The 27,353-nt window shown below is 35.9% G+C and overlaps 1 protein-coding gene across 2 annotated transcripts in view; it reads left to right on the top strand.

Moving 5' to 3' along the window:
• The window catches only part of IGF1 (insulin like growth factor 1), a 48,961-nt gene extending 27,415 nt beyond the window's left edge, over positions 1-21,546 (top strand). For both annotated transcript variants that reach the window (XM_079303013.1, XM_079303014.1), the window contains exons 3-4: positions 11,847-12,028; positions 18,734-21,546. In XM_079303013.1, coding sequence (XP_079159139.1) covers positions 11,847-12,028; positions 18,734-18,793 — 242 coding nt within the window. In that variant the 3' untranslated portion in view covers positions 18,794-21,546. The remainder of the gene's footprint in view (positions 1-11,846; positions 12,029-18,733) is intronic.
• The last annotated feature ends 5,807 nt before the right edge of the window (positions 21,547-27,353 follow it).

Genomic DNA, 27,353 nt, shown 5'->3' with positions numbered 1-27,353 from the left:
TATTTGCAAGTGGTAGTATGGCAAAAGACCACAGCCAAACAAGTAGAGAGAGACAGGCACAGAGAAAGATACACAGTCCCACACAGGTCCATAATTTGCAGCAATTTCCACATAAAACCATTCTGTTTTATGCTTTGTATCACTAAGATTAGAAGAAAAAAAGCAAGGATGTTGTTTATTTTATTGCCACCAATTCTAAATGAGACATACATTAAATTTATCCATTTTAAAGCAATACTGTTCTGAAGCTGCACAGAGAAAACCATATACAATAATTTATTTTTGTGTGGTTTGTCTTTAGAGTGATCACAGTTGATTGCATAGCAGTTTTATGATACTGCTGAATAGAAAGTTAAAACAACTATGAAGTTTAAATTGATAGCAATGTATTTAATGCCCTGCTGTCTAACTGCTAGAGGGATAAACAAATAACACCTAGAATGCTGGAATGAGTTTAGGAAATTCATTAGAATAGTTATGAAGTGGTATCAGAAGAAGACAAGGAGGAACACATGAGAGACATAAGCAACTAACAGATGATGAGAAATTGCAAATAATTAAGCCAAATCATAAGAGATTCAGTTTAGGTAATCATTTAGAAATATAGAAGGGAAAACTCAGACCCATTTTAGACAAGAAGAATTGTGAAAGTGACTTTATTGTACTTCTGTTTAGGATTTTATCCTGGATTCAGACATGAAACTTTTCTGAATTTCACAAATGGGGAAAATGAGTGAACATCCACTCTCACTAAACTTGCTGTACTTCTCACTTCTGGAGAGGCTGCACAGCCTCGTTGGGTTATTTTGGCATCTCCTTTTCTGGCAAGAAATGAGGAGTTTAGAGGAATTCAAAAGAAAAAACAAGGGAAAAAATTAATCCAACTTTCCCAAACCACAAAAAATTCAACTTCATTTGGGATACATTTTGCCCAAAGTTTCAGTGAGAGCAATGGTCACATTTTATCCAAAAATTCACTTTCGATGGAAAGAACTCTGAAAGGTTTTGATACAGAAAACCTAAAAGAAAGAAATATCATACTCCTGGCATCCATATCCTCACTAAAACTGTATAAATACTAATAATGCAGGAGGTTGCAGTTTATTTTTTTCCTTTTTTAAATGATATTTGAATGGATAATGACAAAGTTGATTTGGATAAGCTATTAAATGAAAAATCTCTTCATCTGCACATCTAAAATATCTTAAAAATTATTTAGCCTTATCTGGACATCCTCCAACTCTTTTAGCAGTACCAAATCAGATAGAAGGAGCAAAGATAAAAAATTACAGTGATTTTGGTGTTTTGGTGCCTTCTTGTGTGGAAGCTTTGGTTTCTATGCTATTTGATTCAGTTTATGCATATCAATACCAGATTTAATTGTAGGATTAACTACAATTAACTACTTAAGGCTAGTTATTTAAAAATATTTATGATCTTATTAAGTCAAATTCTGGGTACAATAGGGTAGGCCTGAACATAATTTCCTTTTTGTACATTTTAATTCTTAATTGGATTTCTAGGTTCTTAATTTCAAATACCACTAACTTGTAACCACAGAAATAAATATCTAATGACTCACACCAAAGATATTCATACTGATGCCTATGTCCAAGACAAAATCCAGAATCTTTGCTTTCAGATGATCAAAAGATTTCTTCAAAGTCCTCCAGGCTTTGAGATTTATTAGTGTGTAAATGAATAAAAAATGAGTGATAGGTGTTGAAGACTTGAGAATTAAAAAGGGCTGTGATTTTTAACATCCAATATGGGAATAAAAGAGATCCTTTAAAAATGCATTTTATAGGAATGACTTGGTTCTTCTTTCTTATTTGCTCTGATACCATTTAAGCCCTCCACTGGCCAATGATGCCTAAGACAAGTATTTTTCCACAATACCTTTTTTTTAAATAATCACCATAGATCCTGAGCAGGGGTAAGCCCAGACTGATGAAGAGGATGGCATGAAGTGAAAAATACTGACCCAGCACTAGGAAGAATGATTTTGCAGACAAAGTGCATCTAGCAGTTACTGAGTCACCATAAAGCTTACACATTATGAAACCTATAAGAAAAATTAAATACACAATTATAGAAATATTTATTCATTCTACTGCTTTTCTGCTGAACTGGATTAAATAATTTTGGATGTTTTGGCTCAAAAAAGTCAGTGAGTACCTAAAATTTAAAGGCCAGATCAACACTGCCACAGCCCTTTTAAAGTTTATGGTATTCCCACATGACCCAGAAGCAAAAGGACAGCAGGATTGCAAAATAGGAAAAGCCATTCAAAAATATCTTTAACTGATGCAAAAGCTTCAGTCATTAATCAAACTTAAACAAGTTGGAAAGGAAATAATAAAAGACAGGAATAGTTTTGGTTACTAAAAAAAATTCTCTTTTAATGGAAATAAACTTTTAAAACCTTTGAACTTGCCTGAAAAGGCCACTGAAACTTAGCAAGTGAGAACTGAAAAAAAATTTACTCAGAAACTACATTTGAAAAGCATGACTGCAGGGGCCATAAAAGAAGGACTGCATCCTCTTTGTGTCATAAAACAGCTTTGCTGCTTACAAGCACTTCCATTTTCAAGGATCCTACGGGAACTGTAGATTTAGTATTTAAGGTATTATAGTGGAACTAATTTCTCCCTGCACTATACCAGTGTTTCTTTACAATCTCCCTTCATGTCTTTGGCAGTACTAGGTGAGCTGTAAAGACAAGGAGAGCTAGTGTAGTTTCATGTTATTCAGCAATGACTTCTTTTCCTTTGTGTTCTTTTCGCTAGAATTGATTCTCCTAGTTCCTACTTGCTAAATTAAATCACTAAAGGATGGAGATAACTGGTAGAAAACCAGTGAAAGATGAATCACATGTAACCATATTTTAGCAAGTTTTAGTTCTGGTTTTGTTTCCAGCCATGATGCACTGTCCCTTTCTCATCCCAATGACCTCATACTCACTCCCTAATGACTATGTACTCCTCTGGAAAGTTTCACTTTTCTTTTATCTCCTTTGACAAATTTAACAGGAGCATCATGACCCCAAATGAATGTCTCATTTCAAGGTTGTATTTTTACATGTCTACTGACTCAAAAATACAGTTAAAGAAAGACAAGTATATAGTTAAAGCCTGGTGCTTATGTTGTTGTAGGTTCAGTTGCTGGCACTGAAAAAGCCTTCTCCTTTACAAATAATTGATAGTTAGATTCCATAAATATTACTCAAATTAAGTTCTTATCTTTCTTTGCAAAGAGCTCTTGTAATTTAGAATACAGTACTGTTTAGCATCAAAGAAGATAAAAGAATCCATCTCAATCTTTCTGTCTTAATTTCCCTTCTGAATGTAGTGGTTAATTTGTACTTTCTAGTCAGGAATCTCGCAAGTCAATCTTCACAAGTAAAAACATCCCAATATGGCAAAAGTAGCAGACAATAAAAAATATTTTTTTCTGGGAAATGATTCGCATTTAAAATGTTGGCTGTAAAAAAACTACATGTTGGACTTTCACCAAAAGCATTAAGTCATATGACCATGCTTAAAATAACTTCGGGAGTAATTAATGTCATTGCGTGGAAAGGTTCAATAACTGAAAGTCTAAAGAAGATTCAGGACTCCATAGGTACAAAACTGAATCTTTTTTATTCCTTAGGCTCTGTTGCTGCATCATTGCACGAGGTTGAATGCTTTTCACTAGCAAAGCCCTTGGCAATGATGTGAGATCTTCCCAGACAGAGCTAAGAGCACATTAGAGCAAACCCACTAAAGTTAATGGTGTCAGTGAGGAGAGAGCCAGGCCCTCACTGGCCTTGCCTTCTTTTCCCCTCCTACTTTCTCTTGTATTGCCACACCTACAGAACCATTAAGGTTGGAAAAGACCTTCAAGATCACCAAGCCCAGCCTTTGAATATCACCCTGCCCACTAAACCATATCACAAAATGCATGCAGGTTATTTGAGCACTTCCAGGGGTGGTGAGTCCACCACTCCCCTGATCAGCCTGTTCCAACACTTGACCACCTTTTGAGTGAAGAAATTTTTCTTGATATCCCACCTGAACCTCCCTTGGCACTACTTGAGGCCATTCCTCCTTTTCCTATCACTTTTTACTGGGATGAAGTGAAAATCAACCAACCCTCAATCTCTGCACAGCCTCCTTTTAGGTGGTTGTAGATGGTGATAGACTCAGGGAGACTCTACCCTCCAGACCCTTCCCCAGCTCCAGTGCCCTTCTCTGGACACCACCTCAAAGTCTTCCTTGTAGTGAGAGGCCCCAAACTGAACACAGCACAGTGTGAGCTCACCAGAACCAAGAAGAGAGGGACCAGCACTGCCCTGCTCCTGCTGGCCACACTGTTTCTGGTACAAGCCAGGATGCCACTGGCCTTCTTGCCCACCTGGGCACACACTGGCTCATGTTCAGCTGCTGCCAACCAGTATTTGCTTCTAATAAAGGAATGAAAATTGTCTGCCTCTCTGGTAGGTGACATTGGCCTGTGCCCACCTCCTTATCCTCCTGTAAGGACTATTCCACAGAATCAAAAATTTAAATTGTAGTGTCAAATTGTAATGTTGTGTGTTGATGTTTGCACTCCTGAACAATGGGAAATGTACTAGATGGGACTTAAACAGTCATTCCTATCTTCTGCCTCTAATCAGATGATGATGCCAAAATGCAAGAGCAAGAATACCATGTGTCATATGCTATTTGATTCCATGTCTCAGCATACAGCTGAGAAAGAAAAACCATAGAGTTAAAAATTCTGATTATAAAGTGCAAAGCAATGAAATGCTTGTTATGTGGTCAGTGGCATTAACTAATGAAGTCATTCTGCTTCACACTGTACATCAGTATCCTCTTCTTTCCTCCTTCAAGGAATCTCATCACATCAATTCCCTGCAATCTCTTTAGATACTACTAAGATTATATTTACTGATTGAACTGTAATGGAAGAAAAAGAAAGTGTTCAATGCCAGCATGTTGAAAAGTCCACTAAGGACACTGAAAATCTTTCCATTGATTTGAGTAAACCTTGGATCAGGTGATATATGGCATCTGATTCATCAAGACATAATCCTGACTGCACTAAAATATTTACCAGTGACTTCAGCAAAGCTGCAATTTCAGCCAATTATAGGGTTTAATCATTATTAGTTTGGTAATCCAAATAAAATGCAGTTTTACATTGGCTTGGAATAAGAAGGACATGAAAGGTTCTATCATGACTGTTCCTACTGCCACCACACACGAGGGTAAGCAGTAATTATTTCCTCTGAGAGCATGTATAAGAAGGGGAGAGAATGTATTTTCATTATGAGTGAATATCTGTACTATCATTGCCCTCCTTGATGCACTTCTAGGGGAAACATTCAGATGTAACAATGACTTACTGGCTTCTAATTATCTTGTCCTAAACCCTCATCAACCTGGCTATTCTTGCAATAGTCAATTTCTATTCAGCAAAGCATTTCCCTTGCCAAAGTATATATTTTTTGGCAGCATCTGATGCTTTCCAGCCCTGGAATCTGATGTAGGCTTGTGAATTGTGCTAGGTCGGCAAGGTTTTCACCCTCCAGAACACTGAATTGGTGTAAAATAAGACATTATATTGTTTCCCATTCTTTTCCAGCTTTTTTTTTTCCTCAGAAGTACCTAAACACTGAAATTCCTGCTTCATATCCCAGTACAACACTCAAAACTACAGTGCTTTTTCTTCACACTCTGCAAATGGCTTGGGAATTACTGTGAGAAGCACAATGGCTCTATCACATGTTTAATACACTTTATAGCTTCCAAATCAGCTGTTCCATAGCAAGGGCAGAGTACAGCACTCCTGTATAAGAGAGGAAAATGTTACAAGTGCTGTGCTTTGGAAATAAGTTTAGGGGAAGAGAAGGATTCCTTCCCAATTCTACAATGAAGGGGAAAATTGCTTCTGAAAGGATATTTCTGGAAGAAAAAATTGTTTAACTATGTGACAGACTAAATAAACAGTCATACAAATTACAAATTAAGATCTTCTGGAATAAACCTACACTTGTCTCACTGACTTTAAAGAAGTGAAATAGTTATTTTACTCTGCATTTGAAATATCAAAGAGCTATCTTTTTTTCAAAAGGTGAAGTGTATAAACCTCACTTATTCAGGCAAAATGCTCTGTGAAGTCTTAATAGATTTCTTTTATAGATCAATACTGAGTGTCCATGTTTTCCCAATCTTGCTTGCCTAGAGTTTCAGAGCAAACAAAGAGCAAACATCTTCCATTGGACTCAGTAGTTGATACAATCTAGGATTCCACAAAGCAGTAGCTGTAGTGCGATATCTTAATATTAACAAATGCAGATGCTTTCAAAAAGATTTTACTTGTGCATACTGATAAAGCTTATCCTCTATACTCATGCATATTAAATTAGATTTCAGAGCTAGGGCATCCATTCATTGAGCATTTATAAATGCTAATATATGCTCATTTTGATGAATACAAACAAAAATCAGTCTAAGCATAATAATTTTTTGCATTAACAAAACATTGAAGAAAAATGGAAACTAAATATTAAATATTGTCACTTCAAAATGCATGCAAACTTATTTTCACGAAAACCAGATTGCCTACTTTGCACATTCAAACCTTGAGGTATTTCTGGTAAGGGACTTTACAACAATCCCCAAGATTTGTTATTTGCTTGTTTGTTTGTTTGTTTTAACACTTCATAGAAGCATCAAAAGCCAGGCATTTCCTGCTAATTGAACATTGACTCATAATTTTTCAAATACAGATGAGAAATTCCAGAATACCCTCAAGAAGTATTACCAATATAACACTAATTCATTTGTTCAAGATTACAAGGAGATGAAAAGTGATATCAACAGTCTCTTATTTTGCATATACAGGCATTTACAATGCAAAAATAGACAGTACTAGACTAACATACAGAATGTAGTCAGAGGCACAGAGCTACATAATTAAACAGCACAGTGGCTGATGTTCTTCAGAACACTTTGTCATTATATTTAATTGTTAAATTGGAAATGAGAGAGAATAGCTTTGAACTCCACCAGGTGCATACATTCTGTGATTTAGGACAAATATTTTTTAATTTAATTCATTTTCTTTGAGTTCAGTTTCCTAGAAGAAACTGTGCATGTATGCTAAGACTAGATCAATTAGCTTTATCTGTAGTTGATGAAAGTACACTGTTTCCTTCAGAGAACAAGAATAAATTTAATTTTAAGCAAAGCATGCAATACAGGAATAATTCACTCTCCCCACCCACCTGCCCGTTGACTTCACTATCTTAAACTAGATCCATAATTTTCAGAGACCAGAGATGAGCAAGATGAATGTCAAACTCAGAATCCCAAGCTTTCTGTGCCACCCAAAGTACACAGCACATGTAACTCAAAAAGCTCTCCAACCAGCAGCTCCCAGTCTGGATCTAGCACATAGGATGTGCTTGCTCAATTACTGTGCAGTAATACAGCACCACAAGCTCTCAGCCACTTGTTCAGGCCACAGGAAAATCCTGTCTGACTGACCTGCTACCTTGCAGGATGCTGCCATATATCCTGAAACTGTAAACTGCTGCTAATGCTTCCTTACCCCAATATTTTGATGGAAACATTTTGAGATTCTTGCTACAAGAATACAGCACTCTAATAGGTCAATGGTCTTTCACCATACTGTAAAAGCTGCAGTTGTAGCTGAAGATTGACTCTAACACTAGATTAGGATTAAGTTCACTGTTTTTCAGATTTATTATGTATTTCTGGATTACAGTCTACATAGCATTCTTTGAGTTCTATTGCTTGGCTAAAAAAGCAACAACAGCAAATACAAAGAGTCACATAAAAGATTCAGAACACAACCCCAGTTCTTTCCTGGAGTCCTAGAGTAGATTAATTTAGCACTTATCCTGGGCTATTTCTAATGTAATTTCTAATTTTAATATGACAACAGTAGTATATGATTCTACACAGAATGCCTAGTTAATTTGACATTTGAAGCTTCTGTAGCCCACCTACACCAGTGCTTCTCACACTGAAACCACTGGTAGAGCAGAACCAGTGTCAACAACAGTAGGGTATTTTGGAGGGATGAGGAAGAGCAGAAAGAAACCAAGTATAAACAAGTCCTGCTGAATTACTCCACTGACTCTGCATCATTGAAAGGGAAGTGCTGTTAGGGCAGAAGTCAGCTGTTAAACTATTGGAATTCTATACCTTGGACTGCTTTCAGGGGACATCACTGTGACTAGACTTTATATCTGCTTGCTGCACACTGAAAGAAACATCCCCAGATTTGATAAAGTAGATTAAATAAGAGCCAAATATTCTATTAAGCAAACTTTGACCTACATGATATGAAATTCTTTTGAGCTAGCAACTGACAAAAAAGGAAAGAAACCTCCAAGGAAATCAGTGTACATCAGCAAAAAGGAATGCCTAGGACTGTTGTATGTCCACAGGCAGCACTTTGAAGGTTGAGTAAATATAAGAAACTTTTGATAACAGCTGGAAGGCAGCACTCAAATTATGTCAGAAAGATGAGAGAGAACTATATGGGTTCCAAGGAAAGGACGCAGAAGCTGCAGTCCATACTGAAGGCAATATTATTAAAAAAAAAACAAAACAAAAACAAAAAAGGAGAAATTATATTGAAAATGCAGAACCACCAACCATTAATTTACCAATATGGACTTTTGTCTAGAAAGTAACTAAAGTGCTTAGTTATATCAGTCCCTATGTAGGAAAGCATTCAGGCATGTGCTCACTGTTTAATATGTGATGTAATCCAACACACCATGCAGGAGCTTGAAAATTTGCCTAGACCTAAGTGTATACTCTAGTAACTTGATGAACTGGCACCATCTGATCCTGCAGTCCTGCCAGAACAGATGGGCCAACAGTCATAACATCTGTAAAAGTGGTTGTATCTCCTTGTAACTCTTTATCTCATCTTTCTCTGTGATAGCATCTTTGTATACTGCAGCACTTAAGAGGTCAGCAGCAATTTAAAATCTATTACTTTAAAATTACTTTAGTCATCAGATATTTCTCAGTTATGTTTGTGGATCATGATTACTGAAAAGCAGTATTTTTTTTCTGTTAATTTGCTCTCTCTGTTGTACAGCACTTTAGGCAATATCACTTTCCACATCACACAAATTTTAGTATAACTGATTGCTTAGTCTTTTTAAAGCCTTGGGAAAACATTTCTTGAAAGAAAAAATTCTGACTTCTCAATACTGATATTATCTTTATATAAAGGATGAGCATTTATTATGCCATGTGATGCATGAATATTTAAGTCTACAAATAAGTTAATGTCCTATTTCATAGCTGACATCACCACTGGTGTGACAGAGATTCCATTCCCATATTGTTATGTGTCCCATACAAGCTTTTTGAAGAGCTGTTAGACATTATATAATCCCTCATAAAATTATATTCTGTAATAAAAATACATAACTGTCTTTGGTCTGGCTACTCTAAAAATGATTTTTTAGTGCTCTGAGATTTTCACCAGAAAGAATCCAGGATTCAGGATTTGTATTAACTATTTATGTATATTTATGATAGCTTGGAAAAATGTTGCTACTGATTACTAAATAAACTAAATTAGCAAAGGTATTTTATCAACTTTGTAAATGTTTAAATTTGGACACTGAAAGGTAAAATAACTTGAACAGAAGCTTTCAGAGTATGTTTGCTTATGAAAAATTGACAGACTGATAAAAGAAATGGAAGCTTAACTAATCAGTTCTTATACCTATAGTTCAGCTGGATCGGGACACCTGCATATCCAGGAACAGAATTTGTCCTTCCATGCTTTAAACGGGAGCAAAATGTGGCACCACTGTGGGTGTACTGCAAAGTAATGAAACTCCACACTTTATCAGGAATGCTAGATTTTAATAGTATTAGGCTAAAACAACCAGATCAACAGATTTCAGGAAAAATCTCCAAGGAAAAGCTTGCATTTCCTATTATAACTCAGTGAGGGAAAATAGTCTGGGAAAAAAAAAAAAAAACCAAACCAAACTCTGGGTCTTAGTATTTATAATACCTTTCAGTGATACACATAAAATAACACACACACAAACCAAAATTTTACTGTAATCTACTCCTGCTTGCTGTACTGTTTAGTCTTAAGAAACAAACAATTTAGCAGGCAATGTACAGTATAGAGGCACCCAGTGGATTGCAATATTCTAAGTAAGCATGTTTTTCTTTTTGTTTAATTTATAGCCTCTGGGGGGATGGGGGGGAAGACATTCAAAAAGCCTGTTTTCTGGGTTTACAAAGCTCATAGGGATAGTTAGCTCTTAACTGGTTGAATTTCTGGCTAAATTGTGAGACCTACTATACCACTAGAGGTCTTTTCATTTACTGATGTTCTGGGGCCTCAATGGCTCTTCATTAGTGGATACATGTTTTAATTACAGGGAACAGTAAAATGTAGTGCTGTCTTTTCAAATTGACAGCTGCAGGACAAACACATGGATACCAACCTAGACTTTGCCATACTGGGGGCAATAAAAATTTCCCAAAGAGAAACTGAAAATTCAACTTTTTTGTATCCTTATTCTGTATTGAACTTGACTAATTCTTAAAAGGTAAACTCCTGCCAGACTCTGTGAATAACAGATTTTTGGTCTCAGTGATATAACTGAGAGGCAGAAAAGAAAAAAAAAAAATAAAAGAAGGCAAGAAAAGAATTTGGTAGAGCTGGCTGAATTGAGTTACTTCATTTTTTGGCTTTTGGTACGCTTGTCTTTTTTTTCCATATTTTTCAGTTCTTAACCAATGTGGATCATTCTGTAAATGGAAATATTTAATGCTGAAAATGTCAAAACAAAACACTTAATCTTTTCAGAATTTTACTATCTAAAATCAAATTCTACCAGAATTTTAAAATAGATTTAGTAAGCAACTACTTCCTTTTTTGTGAATTTACTGTTCCTTCATTTCTAGTTAGTCATAACAGGGCAACTGCACATCTGACTTGGTTGTGTACAAACAAAACCAGGAAATAATGGGTCTTTAATCTCTGTTGAGGACAGCAGAGAATTCAGCAGTTACCAAGGAAATCATAAACCATAAGGAAAAAAGACAAAAATATAACCGTGTAAGAATTGTATGAATTAAAATGTTGGCCTTTAATGGAGCCAAGTGAAAAATATTTGCCAATTAAGTATTTTCCATAGATGTCCAGTGCAAATGCAAAGCACAGAATTCTATGCTGTATCAGCCACTTTTCTCATCTTGTGCAAATCTATGGAATAGAAAAATCTTCAGTCTTTATCTCTTCCATCAACCCTCCTGTTTCATCTGTTACTTTGTTACTTCAATTCCTGCTTTCCACTTTTGAGCTTACAGATCTTACAGCCTCTGCAGTCATACACAGTATTTAGTGTGGCCTTTTTTATTAGGAAATACTTGTCTACAACACAGTCATGATCTGTAGCTTTTACACACCATCTACCTCAGTTGGCTCAACAATCAGTTTTCATACAAAAGCTAAAAGGCAAATTTCTTTTGTAAGGTGTCTAAATGTCAGATTTCAGCTTCTTCCCTCTCTGAAGGAAGACGCTAATGCAGTTCAAGAAAACATTTTAATAATACTTTTCTAAGAAGGCATAGATTTGCTCAACACTTAAATAGCAACCGCACATAGGCAGGAGTACCTGGAAAGGAATATCCAAAGGTGTATCTGAGAATAGATCCACACAGCCAGTACAATGTTCATTGGAGATTCAGTTAATACATTTAATAATACGACTGCTCCTGAGACCTTTGCATTTCCTTCCTAACATGAAAACCTTCCCTTTGTGTTTTGAACAGGCAAGCCCACGGGCTATGGATCCAGCAGTAGGCGCTTACACCACAAGGGAATAGTGGATGAGTGCTGCTTCCAGAGCTGTGACCTGAGGAGGCTGGAGATGTACTGTGCTCCAATAAAACCGCCCAAATCCGCGCGCTCCGTACGCGCCCAGCGCCACACCGACATGCCAAAAGCACAAAAGGTACGCCAGGCTGGGGAAAACCCACAGCACCAACAAGCAGCCAGACCAGACCAACCCAAACAGAACCAGCCAAAAAAAAATCCCTACGTAGTTTAGAGAAGGAAAATTATTTTTCCTGGTAACAGAAAACAATTGATGCGCTCTGCTAGGTTTAGCAAAACTTTGGAAAATAATTGCCAAGGTGGGAAATAAATGGGAAGTGGTGTGTTCCACCTCATCTCTTAGAACACTGAGTAAAACATGGAATTGCTAAACTAGTAGTTGTGAGGTCTTATCCTGCCATAGGGTAATAAGTGGCAAGTACCCACATCATCCAGTCATATACACCATCTAAGACTTCTTTCATAAGGGAAACTAAATACTGAATATTTAACAACTCATCTATCCGGAATCTTTTCACTCATTCTCCCCTTTTAGGTAGAGATAGGGTGAGTGCTCAAGAAGGAAATCAGACATTTTGCTATTCATTTTACATTTAAATGAACACTTTTTTTCCCCTTCATTATTTTCACTATCAGAACTAAATTAAATTGATAGTCACTGAAACAATTGCATACTTCATTTTAACTATTTAAAGTTCAATATGTATATTCTTCAAGCCACTTCCAATACTGATTAGTGTTATTTATTTAGTTGTGGAGTTTGAGTATCCAGATTTTTGTTCCACTGATACCAGATATACAGTACATATATTTATCAACAGAGCCTATAGTTCAGGAAACCCATCTTGACTAGGCTACAATTAAGCTCATGTTCAACTGTCTCTCCTGTCTGAGGTCTGAACATCTGTTATACATATTATCTGTCTTCTGATTTAAGTCTCCCATGATTTATTTTATTGCTGTTGACCCTGTCTGTCCTACACATATGTTGGCACCACTCCTGCAGTTATCTGAAAATTCTTGCTTACAAGACCTGGAACCTAAGATTCCATAGGAAGTCAGGAAACCAGTGCTGTATATTAAAATCCTTAATATCAACTTTATGAAAAGAACTATTGTAATCATTCCAGCATCTATTCTTTTCCATAAGTCAATCCATAGAATGAAATCCTTTCCCCCCTCTTCCTCAAGAGTTTTCCAAAAATCATTGTCTGTACGATCTTTCCTGGGAAGTATCACCTTGAGACATCTAAGGTCACACAGGATGACAAGTGAAGACTTCTTCAGGTGGAGCCCAACAGCAGAGAAGAAACCCCTGTTTTAGGTTTATTCCTATCTGGGCACACATAAAATTGGGTCTTGCTGGAAAAGAAGAAAAAATGCTTGGCCAGGAATCCATGTGCTCCTTCCCATGCTTGTTGCTAAGGCAATGAATAAAACATTGGAGTAAAGGAGACAAGATACCTGCCAGCTCTTTGATGGATCTCCACACCACTTTCCTTGGAGGACTAAGGAATGATGTCATCTTTAGGCAGCTGTCCTCTTTCCAGTTCAAAACACAGGCAGGATGCACTGATTCTACAGACAGGAAAGACCTCATATCTTTCTGCAGCATCAGGGGAGGTAGCACTCAGGAGGGGTACTGGAAAAACAAAAAAAAAGCTAGAGGGAGTATGTAATTGAGTAATTGAGAGAGCATAGCTGCACAAGAAATCATCCCGGAAATTAAAAAGGGAAAAAATCAAGAGGTGAAAAGGACAGCAAAAGGACAATGAGGAGAACAAGAAACAAAAAAAACCCAAAAAACAAAAGAAAAAACAACAACAACAAAAAAAAAAAAGTGAGGGAATTAGATCAAAGAAGTCAATAAGATGTAAAATATTGCAAAATTGAACAAACCAGCATGCATATAAATAAGGTGCAAACAAAAAAGGTGGAACTTTTAAAAAACTGGAGAGAAAATTTAATTAGAGACAAATTAATATAAAGAAAACACCTTTAAAGAGACTGTAGGGGAAAAGAGCAGGTTGAACGGAACAAAAGAAATCATAAGTGCTTCTCAATAGGAGCCTGGCAATAAAATAACAAATCTGATGGGAAATACTAACAAATTTTCATTTTTATCTGTGGATGGAGAAAATCAGATCGAGGAAATGAAACTATAGAATAGGTAGGATAAACTATTATTCAGATTTAAGATAGAAAAAGAATATGTACCAGTTTTTCGTACTGAATTCTGCTTCTCTTCCCTCCAGTGTACTTTTCTCTTTCTCTTCTCTTTTTGCAGTCAGTTGTACATGCCATCATTAAGGAAGACAATTATATTCAAACATTTTTTGGGCAGAGTCTCCCAAGATAATGTATTTAGCTAGTTCACAGTGTTGATATGTCACTGATTTTAACTAAAATAACAGATATGCTTAAGTCAAATTGTTTTTCTGTTAAATTTTTTTTCTCAATATGATATGTCATATATGAGATCTGTATCTTAGTAATAGAAAGTGAATATTTGTATATATATGAATATATATATATGACCTCTTCTAAATTTTCATATTTAGATGCAAGATGTAAAGTAGGACTAGGTGCAATATATAATATATAAGATGTTGTACAGTTCCTCTCAGATTTCATAGGGTCTTACACATTTCATATATGTGATAGTCTTTTTTCAGCACCTCCTTGTAATAATTTTAAGTGACAAATCCAGGGTTTGGGGTTTTGTTTTAGTGTTTCTAGTGCTTAAGTGGTGTGTTTCCCTAGTTCCTTGGGCAGACAGTTCCTGCTAGGCACAATTTGGTAGGTGATCTTAATTCAGTGGAGGAGTGATCTTCTCTTGTTTACAGCATTTCTTCTGGAAAGCAAAGTAATGGTACAATTGAGTACCTCTTTGAAAAACAACTGCTCTACCAAAGGAAGCAACTGAGCAATTTCCACAATTGTACACGTGAGAGAAGATTGGGACCTTTGCAAATGAAGCAAATTGTAGAAACAGTGTCACAAAGTTCCTATAAATTCAAGATTACAAGGTACCTTGAAAATTACTACTGAATGTGAAGGCTGGTGAGGCTGATTTTAAAATTCAGTAAAAAAGAATCATACAATCATTTTGGTTGAAAAAGAACTCTCTGAACATCGAGTCCAGCTATTAACTCAGCACTCTCATGCCCGTAAGTGCCACATCTACATATATTTTAAATAGCTCCAGGGATGACTCCACAACTTCCTTAGACAGCCTTTTTCAGTGCTTGACAATGTTTTCTGGGAAAAAAAATTTTCCTGCCATTCAATCTAAACCAACCTTGGCACCACTTGAACTTGTTCATGGACATAGTGCCATGCCACCCCCTTGCAACCTGAAAAAAACAGCAAAAGAGATCCATATCTAGATATAATTTTGCTCTTCCTCAGATTTACAGATTTACTTTTTCTTCTTTGGGCCTCATATGTGAAAAATGTACATAAATATATAGACCAAAAAAGTATGAATAGGAAGTCAGTTTTCTCAAAAAATACTTTATGTATTTTGTCTAATCTTGAACATTTAAGTAAATATTGAGTGGGACTCAGAGAGGGAAAAGATATTAGTATTTTTAGTTTTAAAAAAATGCCATTAAGAAAACAGAAAAACTATTGCATTATTCCTCATTAATTTTTCTAAGACTGGGTAATTCTTTTGTAATTGGCTCAGTATCAACTCAGATAGATTCATAGGCCAAAATATGCACCACGGCACCAATCCTAATTTCTGCTGAAGCCACGCCATATTACCAAGCCAATGAGTGAACTTTAAGGTGTAACAGATAGAAGGACTTGGCCTTTTCAGAGAACTATTTTCTCCCATTGCTTGCTTTGCAGTCCTGTTTTTATTTCAGTGATCACAGTACCCACAGAACTAGAAAGCTTTCAAAGAGTCCCCAGAGGATTCAAAGCTGAGGTATCATGCCTGTTACTACAAATGTTAGAATTTCCATTTATTACCAGTAGATCAAGGGAGCTTTCAATGCCAAATGAGGTTTGAATATCTGCCCTAATAGGATAAGAATGTTGCTGCTTGCTTCCCAATACCTTTCCAGCTCAGTCAAATGACCATTACCAACACTGAGGTAGTTGTTATCCTACGGGTAATGGTGTCTTGTCTCCAAAGATCCATGCTGAAGGTGGTGGGCTAGAAGTCTGCTTCCCTGTTCCTTAGCTGACTTATACATTGCTCACATTTTGTGTCTCCCATCTTAAAATTATGATTGTCTTTGTCTGGGTATGAATACCAGCTCAGAGCAGTTTCATTTTTAATTCTCTTCTTCTCAAAGACTTGAGAAACAAGCCAAACTTTTCTATACCAGGTCTGAGAACCCAATTCAAGCATTCACACCTAGTTTTGGGGTCTGTGGCTTTTTTTCCTCCAGTGGTCCCAGCGTTTCATACTTTAAAAGAAGTGTTAGGTGGGTCAAAGCATTTCCTGGCACGCATGTTACTCCCAGTACACTTCTTGGTAGTTATTTATCAAAATGACAATTCTGGAGAAGGAAGTGCTCTAAAAGCAACCTGCCATCTTCCTTCAATTTCAAAGCTAGTCTGTATCATGACAACTCTCCTCCTACCTACATGTCAGTGTTAAAATCTGTAAATGAAACACTCCTGCATCGTAGTACCTGCTTTATTTGAATGATAAAGCCATTTTAAAGGCAGGCAACAACAATAGCAGAGAGAATTTATATTTTTATTTGGAAAACATAAAGTTAACTTTCAATCCAAATGCACTGTGAAAGTCACTGCAATGCAAAATAGCTGTTGTTTCATTTTAAGGTTCTCACACTCCATTTTGTAGATCAAGAGTTTCTAATCTTTAAGAATATATGACTTTTGGTGAATAAAATGAAGCATATAGCTTTTCCTATATGCTGGTAAACTCTCTTCAAGGAGGAACACCTAGTGTCAGCACTGAGGAGAATATTTTGTTTTGTTGCTGTGTAGAAAAAAAAAAAAAAAAACTGGGCAGATGACTAAAGAAATTCCTGTTTTCTTAGCTCATTGTAACCAATATAAGCATTTGTAGAATAAAGCAGGATCCTTATTGTTGGCAGACTCCTGTGAAATGCTGCAATGATGACTTTAATAAAAATCAGTGAAAATTTAAGGTTTCATCCAGAATGAGCTCTTCAGGGTGAAAACTAAGGTAGAACTTAGGAAAAAGTAAAGACAGCAGAGGTCATTTTGAAAAAGCTGGAAGAGAAACAGGCAATGAAAACCAAAATATATTTTAATTTAAGGATAAGCAGAATTCTGATGACATTTCTGACTCTGTATTTGATGGATGTTATTCTACAGCAGTATTAGCAAAACTGGATGAGAACAAGCCAGTATCCTTCTGAACTGTTCACAGGAATAGTGACTAGATGATTAATCCAGTCTATAATGGCATATTCCTAAGAAAAATACTGCTTCATTATGACTATTTTGCTGTTAACAACTTGGGCTTGTCAGTGATGATAAATTCTAGTTTAGCTCAATGTTTCATACTTGGTGGTGGTATAATTAATTTAGCAGTTACTAGTACTGCCCAATTTTTGTTTTACATACTTAAAATAATAATTCCTCTCATGTCCATCACAAGCCAATACAAATCCACTGAAAATTAATAAGCTCTCTATGAGTTCAAGTTTTGTGAACCTTTGAAAGTTTCTGACTTGTTCTATTTTTAATTTAATTTCTGATTTAAATTTTAATAGATACTGAAGGGAAATGGAAAGGTTATATGTGGGATAGTATTTTCTATGGGAAATGACTAAAAGCCCCCTAACAACCAATGCACCAAATTAGCTTCCATTTTATTTCTGTCCATTAGAAAAGCAAGAAAATGTTATTTCTTTTTAAATTTTAGACCCTCCTTAATTTTAGGGCTTAAATAACAGGTAATGCAGTGGTAGAGCTGTATACACATGGCTTCACCTTTTACAGAGATTTTTTTTTTCAGAGATTTTTGGCTTTTCTTGGAAAAAAAACATCATTTCATTTAACTAAGAATTTGCCTTCCAATGAGTATTATAATTATGGAGAGTCACAGTATTGAGTATTATAAATATGAAGAGTCATTCTGGCTTTAGTCTGATGCAGAATATTCAGTCTTGGCCCTGGCTAATATCTACTAGAGTGGCAAACATGAAAATCAAATTTAAATGTACATACCATCCCCATCACTGCTGCTGAAGACTGGCCTGTGCATGGCATGACAGGAAACTGGGGGTGTTAGTCATTCCAAAGCTCTTTTGATTTCTCTTGCACATCACCTTGTCTGTTCTGAAAATACAAATTATAAGGCTGCAGCTCCTACAGCGAGCCCACAATTTTTTTCCTCCTCAAGGTCCTATCCAACAAAATCCAACACATCTAATATGCCATCTGTGCAAAAAAAAAGCAGAGCAATTTTGAAAATATCTGGTACCAAAGCCCAAAAGATTCCATAAATCCTGCAGTTACAACTGGAAAGTTCCCTGGCTCCTATACATCCTGTTTTTGCAAACGTCTTTGGGAAATAGAGGAAATCTTTGGTACCATATCCCTAAGCCCACCCAGGTTCCATCAGCAGATGTCTCCTCTGCCAGGATCAAGAATGACAACAGTCAAAGTGTTTATGTCTAGGAGAAGAGGGAATTCCAGGTACAGAAGTTCTGCATAGTTAAGTAGATAACTGAATTATAGATTAAAACTCAATTATGTAGCAGTTCCAGCACTCTGGACAACCGTTTTCCCACTATTGCAAGTTTTGTGATCAGACAATGTATTTAAACCTACCTGTAATAAGTTTTTATTTCTAAACTTTCAGGAAGTGCATTTGAAGAACACAAGTAGAGGGAACACAGGAAACAGAAACTACAGAATGTAAGAACATGCCATCCACAAGAATGAAGAATGAATGTGCCATCTGCAGGATACTTTGCTGTAAATAAATTATTTGTTAAACATTGGAAGACTTAAAAAAACCCCTTTGTTTTAAAAAAGCTTGATGCAATTTCAACCAATGGGCATTCTCCCAGTGAACAATGCAACTAAACATTCCAATATTAAGTCTTTAGAGAACAGAATATTTTAACCAGCCCAGAGCTAAAAAATTTTGTGGTTGATATATTGCTGTTTGTTAACCTGTTTTAAATGTCCTGCATGAAAACTCTTGAAGTCCTGTGCCCCTCAAAAGCCTACAAATTTATGGGCCTTTGATGGATCCAATTGCACTAAATTAACCTATGAACATTGGCTGCTGGAGTCATTCATCAGCCTTGTCTAAGTGGTGGTTTTTTTATTTGCACTTCTTTACAAGCAACAGGCTGTTTGTTTTACAGTGTCTGAAAACATTGTTTGTCTACCCCTTCATATTTGCACAGTTTGACATTCCCAGTAACAGCAGCAGTAATGTAACATATACAGTTTTAAACATCCATTAATTCCATCTGTGGCATTTCTACAAAATATGGGTTATAGATACATTTGTTTTAAGACAGTTTTATTCTTCCTTCTCTTGCAAACATGCAATTTTTTTGCAATTTGTGAGACAAAAGATTTTTAAAAGCAGTTAAAGCATACATAGGCTCTCAAACCAGTAATGATTCTTCCAGGTAATTATTTTGCAACAGTATAGGTAACTTCTTTCTTCCTCCATATAATGCAGTATGTAAAATTTAGCATATCAACAATACACATATATCAAACAGTATGTAAAAAGAAATCTCTGTTTTATAGTACAAAGGTGCTATTTTATAGTTTGTTACATGAAAGGATCTGGCCAAAACAGTAATAGGTAAAAGCAAATATGGAAAGACCAAGCCAAAGATTAAATAACAAAATGCTTTCAAAATATTCAGTTTAAATCAACTAAAAAGGCTTCAGATTTTAACATGAAAATAACTGTACCATCTTCAAAAGAAAATTCAGATGCTTGTTTCCTTTTAGATATTTGAAGGGTGGTGTTTTGACACCTGATTATGTGGAATGCAAACTCATAGATGTCTTGGCCTAGAGAAGAGACAGTTTGAAAAAAAGTGCTTAAGTGACTTGAAAGAGTAGTCCACCAGGACCAAATGCTCCTGAAATATCAGCATTCTCTTGAATCATAAAGGGGTACTCAAGTTCCCCTCCATTTTAATTCTTCCCACAATCAGATGTGGTTTACCTGACTTGAGCTGGGCCGCTGCATCTCTCTGTAAATCAGAAAAACTAATCTAATCCCAAATTACTATAGTAGACAAAGTCCTCGAGGAGAGATTAACCATAACACCTTTACACCATGACTTACAACTGCCATTCATGTGCTCTTGTGGGAGACAGAGATCTCCAGATAATCCCTGCCATGGAAGTTTTACAGGCCCTGCAGTGGCTTTACCTTGAATAACACCTGCATTTCTGTAAAGTCAGCCCAGTGTAGGCTGGCCAAGCTGTGAATGGGGATGAGCTGCCAGCAGTGTCCCTGGGTGAGCACTACACTTGTCTGTGAGAGAAGGGAAGGCAGAGGAGCACAGTTCCACCCTGTCCAAAAACTCCAATGTGGTCCCATGCAACTTTTTCCCCTCACCATGCTGCATGTAGTCAGCTCAGGCAAGGGATGAAGCATCTGTTGGTCAGCACCAAAGGGGGTCTGGAAAACAGTGTATGAAGGGAGCAGTTAGGGAGGTGGCAGATTATAGATCTATAAAGGAAGTATCTCCTTTTGAAGGCTGCTGAAATCTGTCTTACTTTCTACTGCTACTGAGGGAGTCAATAACTATTGACTTAAACACAAGAGAAAGTTCTCTCCAGACTGCATATGTACAGCCCCTCAATAGTCCCTTGTGAAGCAAGCAGGAAAGGCCATAAAAGTCTAACAAATTATTGTAGTTTCTTTTCTATTCCCATAGAAAATTTGTGATTTGTATTTTTAACAAGTGCCATGTATTCCTATACAGCTCTTTAAACCCTCTGCTTTCTGTGAGATGGATGTCTATATGCACAATAAGCTGCCATAGCAATGTAAAAGTAGGACAGTAAATGAATAAAAAGAATATGTCACAGCTCTCACTGACTGAGATAGTTATGTTGAAAAAGGAAGAAAGTAAAGAGAAACAGATGTGGAAACTAACCTGAATTATCTACCACCAATTCAATAAACAGAGTTAGCAATTCTGATACCTGTCACAGCTCCTACAGGTCATTTTCTGGCAGGGGGGTTGGAGAGGGAAGGACTTTTACTTTCATGGCTGTAAGAATTCTGCAATGCAATCTAAGAACAAGCCATTATTTTGATGTCACAGACATAACACATATTTCCATTTCATGCCCCATGGCCCTTTCTGTCCCCTGTCTCTTCTGAAGTTCTAAGGGAAAGAGGGAAGAAAGGTGTGAGTGTAGAAAGCAGTTTGCAGATATCTGTGGCAGCAAATTTCTTTATAGATAACTTTTTTACTGATGTGCTTTTAACTGAATAACTATACATCACTTTGCATTAATTCCTGTAAATTAATTCAAATTTTTGGTCTTATCTTAGAATTCATACACTCACATTCATGCCACCACATTTCTCCTGTTGAAAAACCATAATCAGAAAATATCACTCAGTGACAGCAATATTTATCATAATTTGACGACTGTCTAAACAAACCAGAACAATTCTTGAAAACTTCAAAGGCAACACTTTTCTTTACTAGACAATAAATGATATCACAAAATGGAAAGTAGCTCCAGCTCCACGGAGGTGAGAAATGCATGGATAGGGAATGCATTTTGTGTAAGAAATCTCCAGTCACATGGCAGGGAGCACATGATAAACCAGTCAGTGTGAAAGATAAAGGGCTGCATTAGCTTAATAATCACAATGAATCTGCTTCTTAAGTTATGAGCCAAAGCACCTCCCTCCAAAAAGTACAGAGCAGCCTATCTTGAAAAACTTCTAATTAGAGAAATTGAAAAGTTCAACTGGATTTTTAAAAGCACTCCAGATATTTAGGATCAGGGCTCCCACCAGATGCTACTGATTCTCATAAATCACTGAAAAGGCAAAGAAAAGCCCATTTCTCATCCTTGTTTATTGTGTAAGTCACATAACAGAGGTCACAGATATTTGCTTTTCTAGAATAGACTTAAAACTCCCCCTATTACACAGAATATCACTGAAATGTATAAGTTAAAAAGTGAATTAAGCCTCCTTATTTTCAGTCAGTCCAAAAAGCACTGCAGATACAAACCCACTGAAGTTAGAATGTTTCTTCCATCAAGGCAGCAAAATTTAAGTCTCATCTCCACAGTAAACATAATTAGTCATTAGGAGTTTAAATGAAAAATTAATCATTCTTTTTTCTGCTCTAAATGTATTTAGAGCACACATCTATTTCCATTAAGGACTTGTACAAGCTCATTTGCACCATTCATCCAAGAGAGACAAGAAAGTCAAAGCCTGGGATATTGCATCCATGAAAATAGCCCTTTTTTCCCAAGGCAGCTTACCATGTCAATTCCTTTGGTAAGAATGAGGGGTGAACTGGTGGTGAGATTTCCTTACAGAAGTGAATTCCATTCACATCTAGGAGCCATGCTCAGTTGTCCCCTGAGCTCCTTGCTCTCAGTACCAATGGTTAAAGCAGATTAATGAAGACTTTAGGCCTAGCACTGTGACATCTTGGTTCCCCATTCAACAAGCATGTGGTATGACAAGGTCAGAAAAGTGTATTTGCATATTTGCTTTACCTGTTACTGATTTGGCCAACAATGCCAAAGTGGTGCTATTGTTTTGTTTAAGAAAGTACTTGACTAAAATATAAAAGAAAGCATAAATATTTTTTTAATGTATTAAAATGACAATTACATAGGTATGGTTATTAAAATAGAAATAAAACTAGCCATAACTTTTCAACTTTTTGTCACTCAAAAAACAGCAAAGTAATCTTACATTGATGCAGGTGGGGCAGGAATAATAGTCAAAATGCCAGAAAAATTCACAGACTTTAAATGAAATTCTGAATCTTTACTGCAAGTCAGAAATTCAGATGAAGAAAAGTGTTAGAAGTCAGGGAACTGAAAGCCTTGGTGTGACTGAGAGCCTTTCAGATTGTGCCAGTCCTGTATCATACCAGAGATTTTTAAGCCACACTCTAGTCTGAAATCAGTGTAGAGTTCGGCTTGGTCAGTGGCATGATATGGTCAAGATTTTCACTGAGCACATATTTTTAGTTTTGCTTTATTACTTTCTCACTCATGGCACATAATCCAAAACTCAATGTTCCTAAAACCGGCAAAAGATACAGGTGCATCTGAATTTAACAAGGAATTAAAAAAAAAAAAAAAATTGCAAGAGGAAATTCTTGGGTTTTAAAAATTCTCATCAATTCCAAATTGTGAGAAAAAGTTGAAATATATGGCTAGCAGTCTGTGATATTTTTTTTATTACTTTATGTGGTCACTAAGAACATCTTTATGTGCAAAATTTCACATTTCTTTTTTTTTTTTTGTTTAGAAATTATGCTAAGTTAAGCCCAAAAAGAGATTCTTGGAACCTATAGGTCAGATAGAATACCTATGTTGTTCTGATGAAGGTATAATCAATATATTTAAAATGTTTTATTTTTAGTCTAAAAAGGAATAGTAATAATTTATTTGGGGGGAGGTCTACTTATACTGGTCCCTCTTTTTAGGATACTAGTCAGTGGAAATTAGTTTTCTAAACACCCAACTTCTAATCAAAACCAACATTTATTTCTCCCTATTGATACACCCAGCAAACTTAGTTAAGACACTATTGCAACATAATTTTATTGTTCGTCTGTTTGTTTGGGAGGGTTGTTTTGCTTTGATTCGCTTTGTTTTGACTCTGGGGGCAAGGGGTAAGGAGGAGGAGATGAGGCTTTCAAGTGATATTTTTTCTCTTGGGTACAATCTGCATAAAATAAAGGATTTTTCTTAATGAGATTACTAAATATCCAATTAATGTGTGGAAGTGGCATTCAGTAATGCAGCTAGATTAAATTTGTCTTGAAAGAAGGAAAGAAAAGTTTCAACACAGTGTTGTTACCCATTCTATTCCCAGACTAAACATTTTGCTTCTGACAGCATTGGAATATTTTAATGAACTGTAAATGCCCAAACACACAGTATCTGATATACAGAAGTCTTCTCACTTTTTTTCATACAAAGAGTGTTATGGGAACGACTGAAATCCTGTTACATACTTCACACAGTATAGAGATGCCATTCTGGCAGAGGCCAAAGTAGGAAGGACCTCCCTGATGGTTACATTAGGAAATCTTACACCAGTTGCACAGAGGGTGTAGTTGTGTATATATACACATATATAGACACACGTGCATATGTATGTGTATATATAGGCAATGCTACAGTGTGTGCATGTCTGTGTGTGTGTGTGCACGTGTGTATTATGCTTTTCTTCTTCCTGTCAAGTAAAATTGGAAATGCCCGCTTTTTTCTCTTCAGATCTTATGGATTGTACTCAGAAATCCAACTGGAATCTAATTTTAGAAGAACATTGTGTAATATGGATGTCACAATTTAGATCCTGTCTTTGTTTTTCATATCTAAAGAAATGACCAGCTATTTAAACCTTTAGACACCTCTTCATTGTCATCAGGCAAATAGATTTATCTGTTTAGATACAGGTGAGAAATACTAGCTCTGAGGACCATATTATAAAAACCTTTATTAAAATTTTATCTTTTATCTCATTTTTCTCCATAAAACTTCTATTAAGTGTGATTTCTTTAAGTATAAGCATTTCATCCAAGTAAGAATAACAGGTAATATAAACAGCGCAGAATGACAATTTCTGTCATCACCTCAACTATTAATTTTTCATTTATATGTTTTTGTAAGAATAATTAATCTCTCTACAGCATCCTTAACTATATCAGAAGTGGAAAAGGCGTAGCAAATTCCTATATCCCAAATTATTTATAATAAATTCTTGATTTCTCTGTGTACTTCAGTAAACTTTTATTTTGCCAGGTTGGCTCACAAAAGTCATAAAAAGCACCAATGTGATACTTCTGCTGCTAAACATTCTTTCCCACAAGTATTTAACATGCACCCACCTAAAATATCTACATATTCACACTTTATTGAAGTTCTTAAGAAACAAAACAAATAAAGGTGAGATAATTTTCCCCACCATTTTCTAACTAAATCAAATTCATTTAATTTTATTATATTTTCCATTCATTAGTATAATTTTATTCCTCTAAAGCAGCAACGAAATACCTGCAGAACAAAAAGGACTCTATCCTGACAAATAGGACCATGCTTCACATATTCATGTTAAAGAAAAAGGTTTAGCCAGGTAACTATATAAACAACTGATTAAATGAAACTCTTATTTTGTAGTGAAGTACTTAACTTCATAAATTTAAAAATCAAATGGATGTTCCACTCTTCCTGGCATTAACCTGACTTATAGTGTGAAAAAAACCCCACTTTAACAATGATCAAAGACAAAGGATCCAAAACCAACAGAATGAACTGTTATCAATAAAGAGGCAAACTGTTCTTATTTTGTGCACAGCTATGATTTCTATCCTATTTTTTTACACTAGAATTTCAAATGCAGTTGATATAAATAGTGCATAAGAATTATGGTTCTCTTCATTATTTCCACTTAGAAAACAAGTTTGAATATAATACAGCACATTCAAGTGACAGTGTGTGATACAGTGTATAAATAATATCCTTTCATTTATTACCATTTCTAAGGAATTAGTCCAACAGAATTCTATAGAAATCCTGAGCAAAGTGAAAATATAATTTTCTAGAGGATAATGATAATAGTTGCCTGATTAAGTCTCATCAGACATGAGTCATAAAATGCTCCACTGAAAGCACACTGGTATTTCATAGTGTTCTGAATAGCTTCACCTGTAGTCTGACACCTCTCATGGCTTTTATCAGAATGTGATGATTCTGTTTCACAGCTTCCTAATCCTTGGAGTCTTAGGGTTGAATATTAAACATGTTTACCAAGACTAAGGATTTCAGGAAACAAAATGAAAGTAGAAGAAGCAGCACCACCTGCTGCTGATAAATCATGTATGAGCTTTCTTTTCTCCCAAATTACTGCAAAGCCACCCAGAATGCAAAAGAAGAGATTAATAGCACTTGGTTTTCAGGACAGACTTTCCATAAGAGGTAACTGTCCTCTCCTTCTTCAGTGCTGGACTTTAATTGGTATCCTGACTAAAACTGGGGTTTCCATGATGCAAAGCATGAATGTGGATACATGAGTTTCTGTTTTCACTACTGAATAATCCCAATATTAACATTTCAAGTCATTATATCTAAACAGTGACAAGTGTTAAGTGTTCATTTACTAGAAACCATTTAAATATCTATTAAAGTTCTAACTGGATTTATTCTCTCTTTTTTTTCTTGTGCTTACTCATAATACAATGTCACTACTTGATGACAAATAATATTTCATACTGTGTATGTAACATCATTGTGTTGCAGAATCCCCCAAATACCTCAACAATGTCTTTGTTGTGCTATTCTCCCATTTAGCAATTATAAGCTTTTCTAGTAACAACCAATAACTCAAAAAATGGAGCTCTTGATATGTACAAATATTAAAAAAATTCAAGAAGTTTTGCTAGTTTGCAGTTCATGTAATGCCATCTTGACCATTCTCTTCCCCTCTCTCTATGAGCTGTCTAGAACAGTAAACTTTGCTCCATAAATAATAGTGTATTCATGCTTTTAAAGGCTTTTATATGCATTTATGGTAGGTAAAGGTTGGAAGAGATAGTTGACTGATTTTCACTTTTATCTACTTTGATTTCAGTAAAGGGCTTTGTCACTCTGTATACATAAAGGCTAATGCACCCTTTGGTTTGTAGAATGTACTGAAATGTTTGCAACCCTCTTGGTATCAGGTCCAAAATGTGAAGCATTACTGTTAAGAGGGTATCTTTCTAATGTATTTGTATGTATAGTTTACACCTCTGTGAGGTCTAATAAAGGATTATGGTTAATAAAAAATGTGTTGAAAATTCATCATCCATGCAGATTTTGCAGCAATTTGCATTTTCCCTTTCTATTCCCTGGCACATACATTTCAATTTTCTCAGAATACACCAAAATCAGGACATACCTTAGCAGGGTGATCAGGCTCCATTCATCCTAAAATAGAACTGGCATGGAAAGTAGCTCAAGCTGGCCTCAATAAAAGGAAGTGTCAGCAGATGAAATTATGGAACCTATAGATAAAATTGGTGGAAGTGAATAACCGGGAACTGACCGTGTTCATGAACAGAGGAACATGACTGAACTCTGGTATACAGAGGTCTCTCAAAAGCTGCTCACTACAGCAGAACTAAGTGGTAGCCAGTATCTGACTTGTATCTCTATCACTTCTGTTCTCAAGAACAGAATTTATGGGTAGGTGAATAAATACTATATGATAAATATGGTACCTTGCACGAAAA

The sequence above is a fragment of the Erithacus rubecula genome (assembly GCF_903797595.1).
Source record: "Erithacus rubecula genome assembly, chromosome: 4".
NCBI classification, from domain to species: Eukaryota; Metazoa; Chordata; class Aves; order Passeriformes; family Muscicapidae; genus Erithacus; species Erithacus rubecula.
Note: the sequence above shows the minus strand (reverse complement) of the source record. Positions and strands in the feature narration are given on the sequence as shown.